General features: G+C 48.7%; 1 protein-coding gene across 1 annotated transcript in view; it reads right to left on the reverse strand.

Moving 5' to 3' along the window:
- The window catches only part of LOC127587465 (nuclear receptor ROR-alpha A-like), a 70,216-nt gene extending 61,228 nt beyond the window's left edge, over positions 1 to 8,988 (reverse strand). The window contains exon 1 of the mRNA XM_052045802.1: positions 8,883 to 8,988. Coding sequence (XP_051901762.1) covers positions 8,883 to 8,955 — 73 coding nt within the window. The 5' untranslated portion in view covers positions 8,956 to 8,988. The remainder of the gene's footprint in view (positions 1 to 8,882) is intronic.
- Positions 8,989 to 19,308: the final 10,320 nt, after the last annotated feature.

Raw genomic sequence — 19,308 nt, forward strand, 5'->3', positions numbered from 1 at the left:
CCTACATCCTGCTTCAGAAATACATTCATCAAGTACAAAGCCCTCTGCAACTCATAGATCAGGGGTCTCTGCCATGGATGGAACGCGGTTCAGGCCACAGAAAGCATGTTTTAGACCTTACGAAGGGTACGGTGGATGGCTTTAGGTGCTTCCTTCAACTTAATTATTGGTCTTGGGGCATTGAAGACAAGGCCAGTGTTTATTGCCTGTCCCTAATTACCCCTCGAGACAGTGGGGGTGAGCCACCTTCTTGAACCACTGCAGTCTGTGTCTAATACTCGAGAGCATGCATTTAGGGTGGGGGGGGGGGGAGGCGGGGTAGTTCAAAGCAGATCAGTGGTGGGTGCCTGGAACGCACTGCCAGGGGTGGTGGTGGAGGCAGACAGGATAGAGGCGTTTAAGAAGCTCTTAGAAAGGCACATGAATATGCAGAGAATGGAGGGATATGGACCATGTGCGGGCAGAAGGGCTTAGTGTAATAAGGCGTCATTATCTTAGTTAGCTTGGCATAACATGGTGGGCCAGAGGGCCTGTTCCTGTGATGTACTGTTCAATCTTCTAAGGTGCTCCCACAGTGCTATTGTGGAGGGACTTTTGGGATTTAGACCCAGCTACAAGATTTACTAGAATGTTGCTGGGTCTTGAGGAGTTGAGTTACAGGGAAAGATTAAACAGGTTAGGACTTTATTCCCTGAAGCGATGAAGAATGAGGGGAGATTTGATAGAGGTTTACAAAATTATGAGGGATATAGACAAAGTAAATGCGAGTAGGCTCCTTCCACCTAGATTAGGAGAGATAAGTACAAGAAAACATGGCTTTAGGGTGAAAGGGGAAAGGTTTGGGGGAACATTAGGGGGAACTTCTCCACAGATAGTGGTGGGAGTGTGGAACGGGCTGCCATCTGACGTGGTAAATGTGGGCGCACTCTTAAGTTTTAAGGATAAATTGGATAGATACATGGACAGGAGAGGTCTGGAGGGTTATGGACTGGGTGCAGGTCAATGGAACTAGCGGAATAGAGTTTAGGCACAGACTAGAAGGGCTGAATGGCCTGTTTTCTGTGCTGCAGTGTTCTATGGTTCTATTTCCAAGTTGAGATGGTGCACAGCGTGGAGGGGAACCTATAAGGCGGTGGTGCTCCCCTGCACCCACTGGCCTTGGTGGGGAGAAGGGGGCAGGTTTGGGAGGTGCTGTCGGCGTAGCCCGGGCAAGTAACCGCGGTGCGATTTGTAGACGGTGCGCACTGCAGTCACTGTGGTGGAGGGAGGGAGTGCTTGGTGGGGGGGGGGGTGGGGGGGGGGGTGTCAATCGAGTGGGCTGCTCTGACCTGGATGGTGTCCAGCTCCCTGAGGGTTGTTGGGTTGTTGGAGCCACACTCACCCAGGGGAGAGCATTCCATTTCACTCTTGACCCGTGCCTTGCAGATGGGGGGGAAGAGGTCTTTGAGCGTCAGGAAGTGAGTCACAGCATACCCACCGTCTGACCTATTCTTGTAGCCACAGCATTTGTGCGGCTGGTTCAGCTGAGTTTCTGGGCAATGGTGTCCTCCTCCAGCAGCTGAGGAACAGCCCTGATAATGTCAAGCGTAGGTGGTAAGACTTGCCCTTGGCAGGGGAACTGTGACACAGAGCCAGGAGGCAGTACAGCGCAGAGAGGTGAAGGGCCTTGACCCGAAACGTCAAATGTCTATTTCCTTCCACGGATGCTGCCTGACCCGCTGAATCCCTCCAGCAGTCTGATTTCAGCGCAGGAGGCAGCTATTTGCACATTGGGTCACCACCAGCTTGATCCAACTCGCCCCAATGTCCCCCTACAGCCCTGCAAATTCTTTCCTTTTTAGATACTCATCCAGCTCTTCCTCGAACACCGCAGTCCACCTCCTACTACTACCCCCCCCCAGCCCCCGGCCGCCCGGATGCCCTGTTGTCGTCGCTTGCTCAGCACTGCAGTGGGAGCGTAGGCCTGGATTGTTGTGCTCAAGTCTCTGCAGTGGGATTTGAACCCACAACCTTCTGACTCACAGGCCAGAGAGCTAACCACGGCTGGCAGTGCCGACTGACTTGCCTTTGCATGATGTGTATTTGAGTTTCAGTGAAGGGCTAAGGTGGGCGTGTGAAGCTTCCTAACGTCTCGCTTGTACAGCCACGAAACAAAACACAATGCCATTTTGATTGCTCTTACAATATTGGGCCTGGTATACAGAGAATCATAGGGTGATGCAACGCAAGGCAATGACTACAGCGAGTAATAGATCATGGAGAGATTATATTAGTCAACAAGTAATACAGAGAGTAGAGCTCACAGCCCACCTGAGTGAAATTGTGATGCTTGTCTGAGTAAAACTCATGAGAATTGTGTCATATCATCATTAAAAACATGCCTGGTTCACTAAAGTCCACATTGTGAGGAGGGAGTTTTATATTCTGGGGCTAAGCATGACTCCCATCCCCACAGACACAACTCCATCCCCGCAGACACGGCGCCAATCCCATTCCCACACACAGCTCCAATCCCCACAGACACGACTCACTCCCATCCCTGCAGACACGACTCCAATCCCATCCCCACAGCCACAACTTAATCCCCACAGACACGACTTCCATTCCCACAGACACGATGCCCATTCCCAGAGACACGACGCCTATTCCCACAGACACGATTCACTCCCATCCCCACAGACACGACTCCCATCCCCACAGACACGACGTCCATTCCCACAGACACGACTCCATCCCCACACCTCAGCCTTTTTGGGGCCTAATCATGGCCCCAGGTGTGGCTTGCTGTCCAAGCGGCCTCAGGTATTAAACCAAGGCTCCTGTCTGCCTCCCAACTGGACTTAGAAGATCCTACAGGAATCCCAGGCCCTCAGTCTTTACTCTGCGGTAGACAGTGAGAAGGGGTAAGAGACAGACAGTGTGAAAATGGCAAATGGAACTTAGTCCAGAGAAGTGGGAGGTAATGCGCTGGGGAGGTTCATCGGTGGAAGGGAAGGTACAATAAATGGGGGAAAACGGAGAAGTGGGGAGGAACAGAGGGCACATCCGTCCACTGATCCTCACAAGGTGGGAGGTTAGGTCGATGATGCAGTTATAAAGGGCCAAAGAACTGCACAGAACACTACAGCACAGTATAGGCCCTTCGGCCCACAATGTTGTGCTGACATTTTATCCTGCTCTAAGATCTATCTAACCCTTCCCTCCCACATTGCTCCCCATTTCTTTATCATTCATGCATCTATCTAACAGGCCCTAATGAATCTGCCTGTTGGAAATCTGCAGATGTTGATCTGCAACTGCAGATGTTGGAAATAATCAGCAGGTCAGACCACATCTGTGGGAAGAGAAACAGAGTTAACGTTTCAGGTCGAACACTCTTCGTCAGACCTGACAGAGTTCCTGGTTCTGACCTGAAATGTCGACTCTTTTATACCTTCCCACAGATGCAGCCTGACCTACCGAATGTTCCCAGCATTTTCTGTCTCTCGCTTAGGAAGGCCAGTGGGTTGCTTTCCTTGCTTCGCTGAGGCACACAGCGCGAGTAGAGGCGCTGGGGCCACGTACGAGCTAGACCACACTTTGAGCACTGCAGCGTCAGATCACGGTACAGGAAAGCTGCGACTCTATGGAAGGGAGGGGTGGGCAGAGGGAGAGTTGCTGAGATGTTACCGGCGACTGGAAAAGGTTAGACCACGAGAGTGATTGATTTCTGGAACTCCCTGCCAGACGCGATGGTGGAATCAGATACTACGTTTGAGGCATTTAGACGGACAAATAGCCAAGGCACTAATGTGGGCAAATGGGCAACAAAGGTTGGCAGGGATATGGTGGGTCAAAGGGCCTGCTTCTGTGCTGTGCAACTCCACGACTGTGACCAAGGAAAGACTGGATGGGCTGGGGCTGTTTGCTTTGGAACAGCGGTGTCTAGAATGAAGAGGGGCTTTGATAGAATGAATATGAAGGACCCACTTCCCTTAGCAGAAGGATCGGAGGTTTGTAATTAGTGGAGGGACTGAAGAGATGAGGGATCGTTTTTTTTAAACCACCAGAGGGTGATTGGGGTCTGGAACTCGCTGCCTGAAAGAGTGAGAGAGGCAGAAATGCTCCCCTCATTTAAACAGGACTTGGGGTGTGTTCTTGAAGGGGCACAGACCCAGTGCTGGAGGATGGGATTAGACAGGGCCACTCTCTCTAGACCAGCAGGGACGAGACGGACCGAGTGGTCTCTCTCTCTCTCTCTCTGCAACCGCTTGGGAGATTACTCTCGTGGTGGTGTGCAGGCTGCGGACAGGAAAAGGACCTGGTGGTTTCCAGAGTCACGTCAGCGAGCTGCGGGGGGGTGGGAGGGCAGGTAACGGGGCGATGATCGCTGACGATGCGGCTTCAGCACCCCGACCCACCCGGAAACACAGGCGCCGTGCAAAGAAAGTTTCTGCTCATTCAGCAGTAACCATCAGCAGCAGTTTCTGAACTGCCTTGCACGGCTTCCGTACCCTTGGCTGGTCTGGGGAAGGAGGAGGAGGAGGAGGAGGAGAGGGCAGGGCAGCCAACTTGCACGTAGAGAGCTCCCATAGACAGGAAGATGGTATCAGGCCAAATTATCCGTTGGCTGAGGGGTAAATGTTGGGTGCTGGACACGGGGGAGAACTCCTCCCTACTGTTCTTTTGCTCTTCTCACAGAGTCATATAGCACAGGAATGAGCCCTTCAGCCCCTACATCCATATTGACTCATGTACCTATCTATACTAATCCCCTTTGCCTGCATTTGGTCTGTTGGCTGTTTAAATATCTGCCTACATGCTGCTTACGTGCTGGGAGAGCCTCTGCTTCCAACAGCTCCTTTGGCTATGTGTTTCAGACTCCAGCCAAACTGTGTGTGAAAAAATCCCTTCTAGACTTCTTCCCCCTCACTTTAAATCATTTGGGAGAGCAGACGGGGCCTGGGCTTCAGACCTTGTCTAAAAAAAAACCAGACTTCCAACACTGCTGCACTCCCTCATTGCTGCCCCTCACTCAGTGTGAGGCTCCCTCCTCACTGCCCCTCTTGCAGCGCAGCACTCCCTCCTCGCCGCCCCTCCTGCAGCGCAGCACTCCCTCCTCGCCGCCCCTCCTGCAGCACGGCGCTCCCTCCTCACCGCCCCTCCCGCAGCGCGGTTCTCCCTCACCGCCCCTACTGCAGCACGGCGTTCCCTCCTCACCGTCCGTCCTGCAGCACAGTGCTCCCTCCTTACTGCCCCTCCTGCAGGGCAGCGCTCCCTCCTCACCACCCCTCCCTCAGTACTGCACCGGGAACACACAAGAAAATAAGAGCAGGAGTAGGCCACCAGGTCCCTCAAGCCTGCCCCACCATTCAATACAACCATCTTTGCTGGCCTCAATTCTTCTGTGCCGGATCCCCATGGATTTTAATTCCCCGATCTTTCAAATATTTATCTATCTTCACCTTAAATCTATCCAATGATCCAGCCTCCACAGCTCTCAGGGGTTGAGAGTTCCAGAAATTCACCACCTCTGAGAGAAGGAGACTGCAGATGCTGCAACCTGGAGCAACACAAAGTGCTAGAGGAACTCAGTGGGTCAGGCAGCATCTATGGAGGGGAATGGACAGTCGAGACCCTTCATCTGGAGCGCTCAAAGTTGTTTCTAAGCAGCTCAGTTTTAAATGACCAGCCCCTCATTTTGTAGCTCTGTCCCCTCTGTTCATGACTCTCCCACTGGTGGAAACATCTCCCCTTCAAGCTCCCTTAGGATCTTATATGTTCGAATAAGGCCACCCCACACTCAATGATTCAAGAACAGCTTCTTCCCCTCCGTCATCAGATATCTGAACGGTCCATGAACACCACCACATTATTCCTTTTTTTTTGCACTATTTATTTAGTTTTGTAATTTACAGTGATTTTATGTCTTTGCACTTCACTGCTGCCTCAAAACAACACATTTCACATCATACAAGTCAGTGATAATAAATCTGATTCTGATTCTCCAGAGAGTACAAACTCAAAGTGTCTAGCCCCTTTTGATAGGACAACCTTCTCATCCCAGGAAATAGCCTGGTGAATCTGCCTCCAATGCCACTATATCTTTTTTCAGGATCAAGAATGTGCACAGTCCTCCAGATGTGGCCTCAACAACACCCAGTACACCTGTAATAAAACCTCCCTCCTCTATATTGGCGAGACCAGATGCAGGCTAGGTGACCCTTTAGCAGAACACCTGCGCTCCGTACCGGTGACCTGCATCTTCCCGTTGCTGGTCACTTCAACTCCTCCTCCCACACTATCACAAATACGTCAGTCCTCAGCCTCCTCCTCTGCCAGGAGAATTCCAAGCGCAATCTGGAGGAACAGCACCTCATTTTCCGTCTTGGAACCTTGCAGCCTGACGGCGTGAATGTTGATTTCTCCCACTTTAAGTAACCCCCACCCCCTCCACACGCAACCTGCCTCTTCTTTTCTTCCCTTTCCCAGCCTCTCTCTCTTTTTTCTACTCCTCCATACCTTTGACCCATCCCCCAGTGGATCTGCTCTCCCCTCCTCCCCCCTGCACCTACCTATCAACTCGTGCCCACCCCGCCTCCCCTCTGTTGTCCACCTATCACTGCTCTGCTTTTCCCTCCTATATATTGGGCTTCCCCTTTTCCTATCTTCAGTCCTGAAGAAGGGTCCTGACCCGAAATGTTGACCACCTGCTTTTCTCCACGGATGCTGCCTGGCCTGCTGAGTTCCTCCAGCATCATAGTGTCTTTCATCTAGATTCCAGCATCTGCAGTCCTTTGTTTCTCCCTACATGCCATTTTCCTTCTTAACTACTCACTGGACCTGCCTGCTAACTTCTTGTGATTCACACATTGGAACACCTAGACCCCTCTGAGCTTCACTTACTTGCAGTCAGATGGAATTTTTTTTGCCCTTATGTCTGGGGCCATCAGATTTCTGAATGGTCCGTGAACACTACCTCATTCTTCCTCTTTTTTTCTTGCACTATTTATTTATTTTGTAATTTATAGTAATTTTATGTCTTTGCACTGTACTGCTGCTGCAAAACAACACATTTCACATCATACAAGTCAGTGATAATAAACCTGATTCTGATTCTGAGGTGGGGCTTGAACCCATGACACTGACTCACATAATGTCACCTCATTGAGCGTAGGAAAAAACAAACCAGCAATTCTTCCGTTCACCAACTATTACAGGTTTTAGGCAAAATAAAAAGTCTTCCGCAAGTACCATTGGCGGGAGAAACAATCTTGCTGTTATCTCACTGCCGTTTTTATCTCAATCTGTGGGAGTACTGAAGTTGTCAGAAGTGAAAGGGTAGATATCTCTCTGGTATGATTGCACAACCTAGATGAGTAGATGGAGCTGAGATACTGGTCAGCCACAATGGAACTGAACGGTGGGAGAGGCCTGAGGGGCCCAATGGTCTCCTGCTACTGGCCTTGGTCCCTGTGAGCCTCCTCCTTCAGCAGCTCAGAGGCTCTTCCAGCAGTTGGTGTAATTTCACACTGCCCGCTGTGACACAGACTGAAGTTATACTGTGACTGTGAGCTCTTGGGTCAGAAGGGATGACACAGAGGCTGCAGAGTTGGGGGTCAGGGAGTAGAGGTGTCAGATACCTTAATAAAACGCAAGATTTGCTTGGGGGTGAATGATGTTGGGTTAAACCCACCAGACTATCTGCAGGCAGAGGGGTGTTACGTTATCTACAGGCAGAGGGGTGTTACGTTATCTACAGGCAGAGGGACGTGACATTATCTACAGGCAGAGGAGTGTTACGTTGTCGACAGGCAGAGGGACGTGACGTTATCTACAGGCAGGGAGATGTTACCTACAGGCAGAGGGACGTTAACTACAGGCAGAGGGACGTGACGTTATCAACATGTACAGGCAAAGAGATATTGTTGGCAGGGAGAGTAAATCTCAGTTTTATTCTCTATTGAACCAAGTTGCAACAGAATGTCAAAGCTATTTGAGGAGTGTGTGTGTGTGTGTGTGTGTGTGTGTGTGTGTGTGTGTGAGAGACAGAGAGAGAGAGCGAGTGCACACAGCAGGGGATTAACCTGATAAGCTTTAAAAACATTAAACGCACATAATAAATAAAATTAATTTTCTCATTGTGGGAGGGGTGGTGATGAGGGAGAGCCGCACTGTGGGAGTGACAGCACTGAGGCAGCTCCATATTATAGAATAGGCAGCGCTGAGGGAGCGTCACGCAATCCGAGGGGCAGCGACCAGGGAGCCTGCGCTGTTGAAGGTGTCCTCTTTCTCTTGAGGCACTAGACAAGGGCGGTTGTGCCCTTGTGAGTGGACACAAGAGTTGCACAGCAAGGTCTTCCTGGGTCCTACCTGAGGTTTTCAACCACCCGGCTCTTTCTGGGATCTTGCTGTGCGCCCATTGGCGTCCACAATGCCCACACAGCGATAAGTCACCTCACTGGCTTTGTAATGCCCAGGAAGGGGAGAAACTTGCAGAAGAGGTATTTCCTTTCCCAGTCACACTTCCTTTCCCCAGCCACGTAGTTGCTCCCCCAGTGTCCTGGGAGAGATTTAGATGGGTTTGGGCAAGGAATCACCTAGTTCAGGCAAACATGCATTCACAACAACTGCACAGAGATACAGGGAGATAAAGTGCGTGCATCAGCTCCCTGCTGCAGATCCCTCTGCTGATACAGAAGCAGACATGAAAAACCTACAAGTCAGAAATATCACCTGTTGGTTCCTAATACCAGATCAGACTGACCCACAGTTATCACAATCCTTTTTCTCATTTGCCCCTTGAATACAAAGATTTTCTTCAAAACAAAAGAATGGGAATAAAAATTAGAATCACTCATCTGCCAAAAAAAATCTGGTTTGTAACAGAATGTGTGTCCTACCTGTACAGAGACTGCGGTGCTCCATGGTTGTAAGATCACCAACTGCATGGTTTACAGGAAGCGATGTTTCCATAAATTTCTCACTGTCAATGGGCGGCTGATATTTGCCTTTAAGAAGCAGGCATGGGTAAAGGCTACATCAAACACGTGTTCATAAGTGAGAGAGCAAGAGAGAGAGAGAGAGACCAAGCAAGCAATTAAATTCAGCTCACAGATTAAGCTGCCTTTAATTGTTTGTTGCAATGCTTTATCAAAATACCGTGCGCTTGTGTGTCTGCGAGAGAGATGTTTCATCTAAACAATCTCTGTGTAACACAGGAGATTAATCTAGAAGGCTTTTAAAAAAATTAAAATTTCGTAATGAGTAAGATTAATCCATGAGGCTTAAAAAAAATAATTTAACGTACATAATGCAGCAAAATTAATCTGGGAGGCTTTTAAAAATGTGTAAAATTAATGGATTAAATAGAAGAATTATATTTTCTTAATGATTTATCTAACCACAGAAGAAGTTCAGTGACTCGAAATTGAATTCTTATCCTCCCCCAAGTTAAATTATGATTTACCACTGCTACATACGCACACCGCAAACTCAAATGTAAATGTCAGCAATAACTTCATAGCTTAACCTGATACTGCCTCCCTGGACCCCTGGAGAATTAAAGCGCATCTTCAATATTGCACAATGTTCTCAAATGCTTATTTTTAAAATCTACACAAGGTGCTGAAAAAAATATGCCTTTAAAATATTAAATCTGCAAAACTTTGCCAGAACAATCTGAACCACAAAGTTAGGTGCAGTGTCAGAAAGAAGCCATTCAAAGAAAAACCCTCTCGAATGTTAATCAATTCCAGACATTATGCTGGGTTGATCCTTAAAGGAGAGATAAGTGCATTTGTGTGCAGTAGATTTTATCTTTGATACAGGGAAGAATATTTAAGATTTATTGAAAAATTGGATGGTAAAATCACAGGAATTGGTGTATTTGTTGATCTGGTCCCTGCTTAACCACCCTGTTTTTTTTAAGCTTGTAAACATTTTAGTATCTAAGCATTTGATGTGGGACATATTGAGCTGTGTTTACTTTTATTGTTTTTTTCTTTAAAAAAAGTTTTTATCCCAGAAAGTTGATTGATTTCAGTAGGTCACAAATTTCCAAAAGGTTGGTGGGATGAGTTCCACGAACTGATAACTGAGCATTCAGGACAGCCAGAGAGAGAAGTCCAGCATTCAGCAGCAGAAGGAAAACACCCCTCCAAAACAGTACACAGGATGGAATTCAACAAGGTGGAGCTATAGTTTGTAAATGAGTGAGAGAGACAGACAGAGAGAGAAAAAGAGAGAGAGACAGACAGACAGACAGGAGACAGAAACAGAGAGAGAGAGAGGGAGACAGAGATGCAGAAAGTGAGAGTGCAGAGAACAAGACAGAAAGAGTGACAGACACAGAAAGTGAGAGAGACAGACAGACAGAGAGATGCAGAAAGTGAGAGAGTGCAGAGAACGAGACAGAGTGACAGAGAGGGAGAGTGACAGACGCAGAAAGTGAGAGAGAGAGAGAGAGATGCAGAAAGTGAGAGACAGAGAGAGTGAAGCAGAGAATGAGAAACAGAGAGAATGATGCATAAAGCGACAGAGAGCAACAGTTAAGGGGGGAAAGAGTGAGAGAGAATAGAGAGACAGGGAGGCAGACAGTGAGAAGCAGACTGAGGCCAGAGAGTCAGAAAGACAGATAACAGAGACAAACGGAGAATGAGAGAGATACAGACAAGTAGAGAAAGACAGACAGATAAACAGAGAGAAGAATGAGAGAGAAACAAAGGTCAGAGAGAGAGAGAGAGAGATATAGAGTATCATAAAGACAAAAGACATTCAGAGAGAGTGAGAGACAAGGAGACAGAGGGAGGGTGAGAATCAGATTTGAGAGTCAGATGGAGAAAGAGAGAGAAGGGATGAGGGTGGGAATGGAGAGAATGATTGGCCTGTAAAATCCTGACAAAGGGGTGGGCAGCAAGATATTAACAGGAGTAATTCAGATGTGTTCAACCGGGCAGTTTTGTGGCAGAGGTGCTCTCTGCAGGGCGGGAGGTGGGGAAGGTAGCAGGAACAGAGCAACCTGCGGTGTACGTGCATGAAGCATTGAAAGTGGCAGGACGGGGTTAGTGGTTAACTAAAGCATACAGTATATATGGGCCTTCATAAAGCATGGGCTCAGCCACTGCTGGAGCACTGTGTCCAGCTGTGAGCATAGCACTGGAGGAAAGGCATGAAGGCTTAGCAAAGGGCACAGAAGAGATTCACCTGAATGATTCCAGGGGATGAGGGGTTTTGATGATCGACTGGAGAAGTTGGGTTCTGTAAACTTCAACTGCTCCAGGCGCTGCTGGGCTCCCGTCTTAATTTGCATCGAATCCTATTTGTCACGTCCCACCCACTTGGTGAACCACTCTGGCTCCCAGTTAAGTAACACCTCACAACCCTCTGGGGTCTCCCCTGCTCCCTATCTACATAACCTGCTCTGGCACCTCTAGAACCTCAGGACTCCTGATTTCCAACCTCTTGTTCACACCTCATTCCCGTCACTCTGCCATCGGCAGCCGTGCCTTCAGCTGCCCGGGTCCCAGGCTCCGGAATTCCCTCCCTAACCCCGTTTGCCTCTCCTTCCTCCTTGATGGCGCTCCTTAGAGCCTCCCCCATTGCTTGGCCCTTTCGTGGTTCCGGGTTGATTCTTGAAAGCAATCACAAAAAGGTTCTGCCGTGCTTTGGAGGCAGAGTTTGAAGTACTGTAAATGGACGCTACTGGCTTTGAGCAAGATAAGGTGGTTTCGATATCAATGGTTACGTCCTGCAGCAAGTTAAGAATTGCAACTTTCACAATCAATAAACAGATTCTGTCGCTACGAATCATAGTGTACTTTCAAGAGATAACAGGAACATTGGAAGAATTGAATTGGACCTGGTAGAGGGTTTTAAGAGCTCATAACATTTTCAATTGATACCACATCCTTAACTTTGTAAGATGCCCCAACTGGTTCCCTAAGTTAAATAAGAAAATAATAAAGCAGGTGAAGCAAAACTTGGAACACAAAGTTAGTTTTAAATAGAATCTTAGAGAGGGTGGGGGGAGGGAAGGGGAAAACGGGGAGAAAGAAGAGAGAGAGAGAGAGACGGAGAGAGGGGGAGAGAGAGGGGAGAGAGGGGGGTAGCGAAAGGGGGGAGGGAGGGAGGGAAAGAGAGGAATGGAGGGAGGGAAGGAGAGAGGGAGGGGAGGAGGGAGAGGAGAGGGCGAACGGAAGGGGAGACGGAGGAAGGGTGGGGAGAGAGGGGGTAGGAAGGGTGTGAGCGAGGAAGGAAAAGCGGGAGACGGAGAGAGGGAAGGAAAGCGAGATAGAGGGAGGGAGCGAGAGAAAAAGAGTGGGGGGGGGAAGGGGAGGGGGAGAGAGGTTTAAGGAGGGCATTTTAGAGCTCTGGGCCTAAGCAGCTGATGGCCCTACACTACTCAAATGCAGAGGCAGCTTCCTTACAAGCCCTGCCACTACTGTGTTATGGTATCAATGGGCATTAGCTGCCAACCACATCCTGGCAAACAGATGCATACACGGCAGAATTTTTTTTCACTTCCCGTCCCGTTCTGACTCCTGTCCTCGGTCTGAGACACTGAATTTGTCCTCGGCCCCTGACACTGGGTGCAGTGATGGGCTCCGCGCTGCAGGGAGGGCATTGGAGAGCTGCGGACCAGCCAGGCTGCCTGGTGTGAGGGGGTTAAAGTATGACCAAAGACTTGGGCCCTCGTCCCTTAGATCTCACACAACCATTCTCACACTTGCACACACAACACCCTTTGCACACTCGTGTAGGTACAACCATTCTCACACTTGCAAACACACAACACCCTTTGCACATTTGTGCATGTGCAACCATTCTCACACTTGCATACACAACACCCGTTGCACACTTGTGCAGGTACAACCATTCTCACACTTGCACACACACAACACCCTTTGCACACTCGTGCAGGTACAACCATTCTCACACTTGCTCACACACAACACCCTTTGCACACTCATGCAGGTACAACCATTTTCACACTTGCACACACAACACCCTTTGCACACTCTTGCAGGTACAACCATTCTCACACTTGCTCACACATAACACCCTTTGCACACTCATGCAGGTACAACCATTCTCACACTTGCTCACACAACACCCTTTACACACTCGTGCACGTGTGACCATTCTCACACATGCACACAAACACCCTTTACACACTTGTGCAGTGCAACCATTCTCATGCTTGCTCACACACACCCTTTGCACACTCATGCAGATACAATCATTCTCACACTTGCACACACATCCTTTGCGCACTCGTGCATATGCAACCACTCTCACTTGCTCACGCATAAAACCCCTCACACACGTGCACAGCCATTTGCACACTTGCACACATATAACCATTCACACACTCGCGCACATACAACCATTCTCAAACTTGCACACACAACCATCCTCGCATACACAATCAATTACTCTCACGCACAATCACTCTCACGCATACTGAAAACACAAGTCTCATTCACACCTACTCACGGTCACGCACGCACCACGCCACACTTGCACTCATATTCACACTGCTCACTCATGGGTCGCCATGCGCTCACACAGAAAGATTGACACTCACTCACCCTCTCTCACACATACTTCAACACCCTAACGTACAAACAGCCTCTCAAATATATGCCTTAAGGCTGTGCCTGAAACGACTTCAATAATGTGGACAGCACCCTGGAGTGGTCACTGGAGTCATGACCCAGCATCTTCGGATGCTGTCTGTGTGGAGTTTGCACGTTCTCCCTGTGACCGTACATGGGGAAATGATAATGCTCTGAGAGCTGGCATAGACTCAATGGGCCCAATGGCCTCCTTCATAAGGAAATATGAGGTGAGATTAGATTGAAAGTGTGGATAAAGGACAAATGAGAGCTTAATAAAATAACACAAGCAGGAAGGGACCTTAAATCCTTGAACATCTTCCACCACTCAGCAAGATCAAGGCTGATCCTAAGCACCAACTTTCCCCACCCGATCCCAATATTCCACGATTTTTTTTCAGTGTCCAAGGATCTATTGATCTCAGTCCTGAACGTATTCCTGGCCCAGCCATGTTGATGCTACGGCCAAGAAAGCACACCAGTGCCTGTAGGAAAAGGAAATTCCGCATGTCCCCGATGACCCTCACCAATTTTCTACAGATGCACCATTGGAAAGCATCCTATCCGGATGCATCACAGCTTGGTATGGCAACTGCTCTGCCCGAGACCATAAGAAAGTGCAGAGAGTTGTGGACACAACCCAGTCCATCACACAAACCAGTCTCCTCTCCATTGACTCCACCTACACTTCCCACTGCCTCGAGAAAGCAGCCAACATATTGAAGGACCCCTCCCACCCCGGACATTCTCTCTTCTCCACCCTCCTGTCGGGCAGAAGATACAAAAGCTTGAAAACACGCACCACCAGGCTCAAGGACAGCTTCTATCCTGCTGTTATCAGAATCTTGAACGGACCTCTCGTTCGCTAGGGATGAACTCTCAATCTCCCAATCTACCTCGTCGTGATCCTTGCACCTTATTGTCTACCTGCTCTGCACTTTCTCTGTAACTGTAATACTATGTTCTGCATTCTGTTTTCCTTTTTACTATCTCAATGTACTTGTGTATGGAAAGATCTGTCTGGATGGCACACAAACAAAAGTTTTTCACTGTATCTTGGTACATGTGACAATAATAAACCAATTTCAATTCAATGATGGAACATGCAGAGTTGGAGAAGACCTCTGATTCACACCTCTAAGTGAAGAACCTTCGCTGATCTTAGTCCTAAATGACCAGTCCCTTATCCTGAGAGCAATCCTTAGCTCTGTGTGCTGCAGCAGGTATAGAGTCATAGAGTCAGTGTCATACAGCATGGAAATAGGCCCTTTGGCCCAACTGGTCCACGCTGACCAAGATGCCCATCTAAACTAGTCCCATTCACCCGCGTTTGGCCCATATACCTCTAAACCTTTCTTATCCACATACCTGTCCAAGCACGTTTTAAATGTTGTTAATGTACCTGCCTCAACCACTTCCTCTGACAGCTCTTTCCACATATGGACCACCCTCTGGGTGAAAATGTTGCTCCTCAGCTTTCTACTAAATCTCTCCTCTCACCTTAAACCCCTGCCCTCTCGTTCTTGATACCCTGGGAAACCCGTCTATGCCCCTCATAATTTTATACGCCTCTATAAGATTGCCCCTCATTCTCTTACACTCCAGTGAAAAATGTCCCAACCTCTCTCCATAACTCAGTCCCTTAAGTTCCGGCAACATCCTCATAAATCTCCTCTGCACTCTTTCCAGTTTAATGGCATCTTTCCTAAAACTGAGCACAATATTCCAAATGCGGCCTCACCAATGTCTTGTACAACTGCAACGTAATGTCCCAACTTCCATACTCAATGCCCTGACTGATGAAGACCAGCGTGCCAAAAGCCTTCTTCTTCACCCTGTCTACCTGTGATGCCACCTTCAGGGAACCATGTAATTGTGGGAATGTGGAGAAGCATAGCCGATTGAGAATATTTGCTGCTGGCATAGGAACAAGCTCAGGATGGTTGGGACAGAATGATTTTCATTCATTTCTCAGGCCAGCATTTACTGCCCATCTCTAAACACTAAAGAGGGTGGGGGTGGTTCGCATTCTTCAACCACTGCAGTCTGTGTGGTGAAAGTGCTCCCTTTGGAGGGAGTTCCAGGATTTAATCCCAGCTATAATGAGCAACTGGGAATATTTTTCCCAATTGGGATGATGCGTTACTTGGAGGGGAACCTGCAGGTGGTGGTGCTCCTGTGTGTGCACTTCCTTGTCTTTCTTATTGGGAGAGGTGGTGGGTTTGGGTGGTGCTGTCGGAATTGCCTGGGCGAGTAACTGTGGTGTATTTTGTAGATGGTGCGCTCTGCAGCCACTGTGTGCCGGTGGTAGAGGGAGGGAGTGTTTAGAATGGTGCATGGGCTGCTTTGTCCTGGGTGGTGCCAAGCTTCTTGGAAGTCGTTGGAGCTGCATTCACCCAGGCAAGCGGAGAGTGTTCCATCACACTCCTGTAAGGAGAATTTATGCTAATTTGTTATGATAACTCATGTTTGTCCTCGTCTTGTAATGTACTGTGCTGCAGTTGCAAAAAGCTAATTGCCATGGCATTTATACCCTGTGTATGAATGCCTCTCTGACAAGAATAATTTGATTTGTGCCTTGTAGATGGTGGAAAGGCCTTGGGGTGTCAAGAAGTGAGTCACTCACCACAGGATCCCCAGCCTATGACCTGCTCCTATAGCCAACGGTATTTCTGTGGCTGGCCCGGTTGAGTTTCTCGTTAATGGTGACTCCCCGAAATGTTGATGGCGGGGGACTGGGCGATGAGAATGCCACTGAATATCAGCGGGAGGTGGTTAGACTCTCTCTTGTTTGAGTTGCTCATTGCCTGGCACTTCTGTGTGGCACAAAGGCTACCTGCCCCTTATCAGCCCTACCCTTAACGTTGTCTAGGTCTTGCTACCTATGGGCATGGTCTACATTGTAGTTCCAGGCATTCTCGTTCTGAAGAGAGCAGGGAAGAGATAACGGTTTACAGCACCAGCAACCAGGGTTCAAATCCCGCTGCTGTCTGTGAGGAGTTTGTACGTTCTCCCCGTGTCTGCGTGGGTTTCCTCCAGGTGCTCCGGTTTCCTCCCACATTCCAAAGACGTACGGGTTAGGAAGTTGTGGGCATGCTATGTTGGCGCCGGAAGCGTGGCGACACTTGCGGGCTGCCCCCACAACACTCTACGCAAAAAGATGTATCTCACTGTGTGTTTCGATGTAACATGTGACTAATAAACGTATCTTATCTTAAAGGTAATTGAAGGGAGGTGTTTGAAACAAGATTAAATAAGGAGAAACTGGTCCATATCCAGAGAACATCGCCATAACAAGATACAGCATGGAAATAAGGCTCGTTGAGTCCACGATGACAATCAACCACCCATTCACACCAATCCTACGTTAATCCAGTTTTATTCCAACACTCCCCTTCGACTCCTCCTAGATTCTACCAGTCACCTACACACCATGGGGTAATTTATAGCAGCCAATTAAACTCCCAACCCCTTTTGGCCCACCAAGTCCATGTCAACTATCGACCACTATTTTACACTAAGCCCATTTTGTTATTCTCCCCACATTCCCCCAGGTCAACTCCCCCTCCCCAACCCACAGATTCTGCCCTTCACCCACACACTATGGTCAATTTACAGCAGCCAATTAACTAACCTGCCCGTCGTCGGGGTGTGGGAGGAAACCGGAGCACCCGGGGGAAACCCACACGGTCACAGGGAGAACGTGCAAACTCCACACACATACAGCTCCTGAAGTCAGGTTTGAAGCTGGTTCTCCGGCGCTATGAGGCAGCAGCTCTACTAGTATCTAATTTAAAGATATATAACCATGGATTAATCCCTTGGGCTTAGTGATTAACGACTAGTTAACCATTGGTCTTGGTGGAGACATTCCAAAAAGTGAAAACTGTCAACATTTTCAGGCTCAAGTTCTGCTGCTAGTTATGTTGCTAATGGTAAAAGTGAGCTCCAGTTCATTAGAGATTAAAATACCCTTTTTTTTAAAGAATGTATGCCTTATGGATTTGTTTAAGCAACAAGGCTTTGAACACAACAGGAGCAGAGTAGATCACCAAGACCCCCAGGCCTGCCTTGTCATTCAATATGATCCTGGCTGATCTATGCTAGCTTCAACCTCTCTTCTTCAAGTTCTTCAATCTTTCAAATATTTCCACCATCCTCGGGTACAGAGAATTCCAGAGACTCACCGTCCTCTGAGAGAAGACATTTCTACATGCCTCCATTTTAAATGACCAGTCCCTTATTTTGTAACTATGTCCCCTTGTTTGTGACTCTCCAGCTGGTGAGAACATCTCAACATCTACCCTGTCAAACCCCCTCAGGAACTTGTACGTTTGAATAAAGTCACCCTTCATTCTTCTAAACTCCAAGGAGCTTAAGATTTCTCACCTGGAGGTCATATTACAGGGATTTATTTGTATTCATAGCAGGGTTAGGCCATTCTGCCCCTCTCCCTCAACCTCATATCCCTCAATTCGTGTTTCCTTTGTGTGTTCATTCAGCTTTCACTCTACGCGCCTCCAATGTGTACCTCAACTATTCCTTGAGCGACATCATTGCACCCTCTCACTTCTCTCTGTGTTGCTCCAGGATTCCTGGTTGGATTTAGTAGTGATAAGGATAGGATAAATCCTGCCTCCAGATCAAGATCCTACATCACAGAGTCAGAGTCATTCAATACAAAACAGGCCCTTCAGCCCATTGAGTCCATGCCAACCATCAACTCCCCCATGTGCACTAATCCAATTTAATTCTCCCCACATTCCCATCAACTCCCCCTGAAGTGCTACCATTCACCTGCATGCTAGGGAAAATTTAGTTAATCTAGGTTAATTATTTGAAAGGCCCTGGGGGAGTGGGAGAGGAGTTTGGGATACTGATGGGATGAATTAATGAGCTCTTGCGAAGAGCCAGCACAGGTCCGACGGGCCGAACGGCCTCCTCCTGCGGTGGTGCTCAAACTGCGTCCGACGGACTCCCACCCAACCTCCACGCCAACTCTTCCCCCTCTGCCCACCCCAACCCAAGGATTTCCCTCCCCCCCCCCCCCCCCACCCATTGGAGCTGAGACCAGCAGTCGGTTGGTAAGTGTCTGGCTCCAGGAAACCACCAATAGACCCATCCATCTAACTGAACAGCTAGAAGGCTGAGTCTCGCTGCTTTATGCAATGCACACTAACACATGTTGGGAGTTGGGGGGGGGCGGTGGTTGGTGTGCCAAGGTGGTAGTGGGGAGACCACACGAGCTTGGGGCCAGGAGATAACAGGACGGTGTTCTACCTTGAGCTGTGGGGAGGGACAGGGGAAAGGGAGAGTGTGAGAAGATATCTCTCTGCTGCTCTCATTCGCTCAGTGCCAGCAAAAGGAAATGGCCCGTTGCTCCTCTGTGCCCTCTGTGCCGAAGCTAGGCAGCAGTGGGAGGACAGGGGGGTTGTAAATGCTTCTAAGAACCTAACGATCTTGCAGATAATTCTCAGAATCACTGAGGAACACGTGAACACTCACTCGAAAACAAAATACTGGCCACCTATAGTCCATTAACCCTTTAAAAGACTGGGATGGGTGGTGATGCAAGGTTGGAGATTTGATACAAGCATCACAGGAAAGGCCAGCAGTTACTGCCCATCCTTAACTGCCCCTCGAGAAGGTGGTGATTAGACACCTTCTTGGACCACTGCAAGTTGTATGGTGTAGGTGCCCCCACAGTGCT

This window comes from Pristis pectinata, chromosome 40, assembly GCF_009764475.1.
Source record: "Pristis pectinata isolate sPriPec2 chromosome 40, sPriPec2.1.pri, whole genome shotgun sequence".
Lineage (NCBI taxonomy): Eukaryota > Metazoa > Chordata > Chondrichthyes > Rhinopristiformes > Pristidae > Pristis > Pristis pectinata.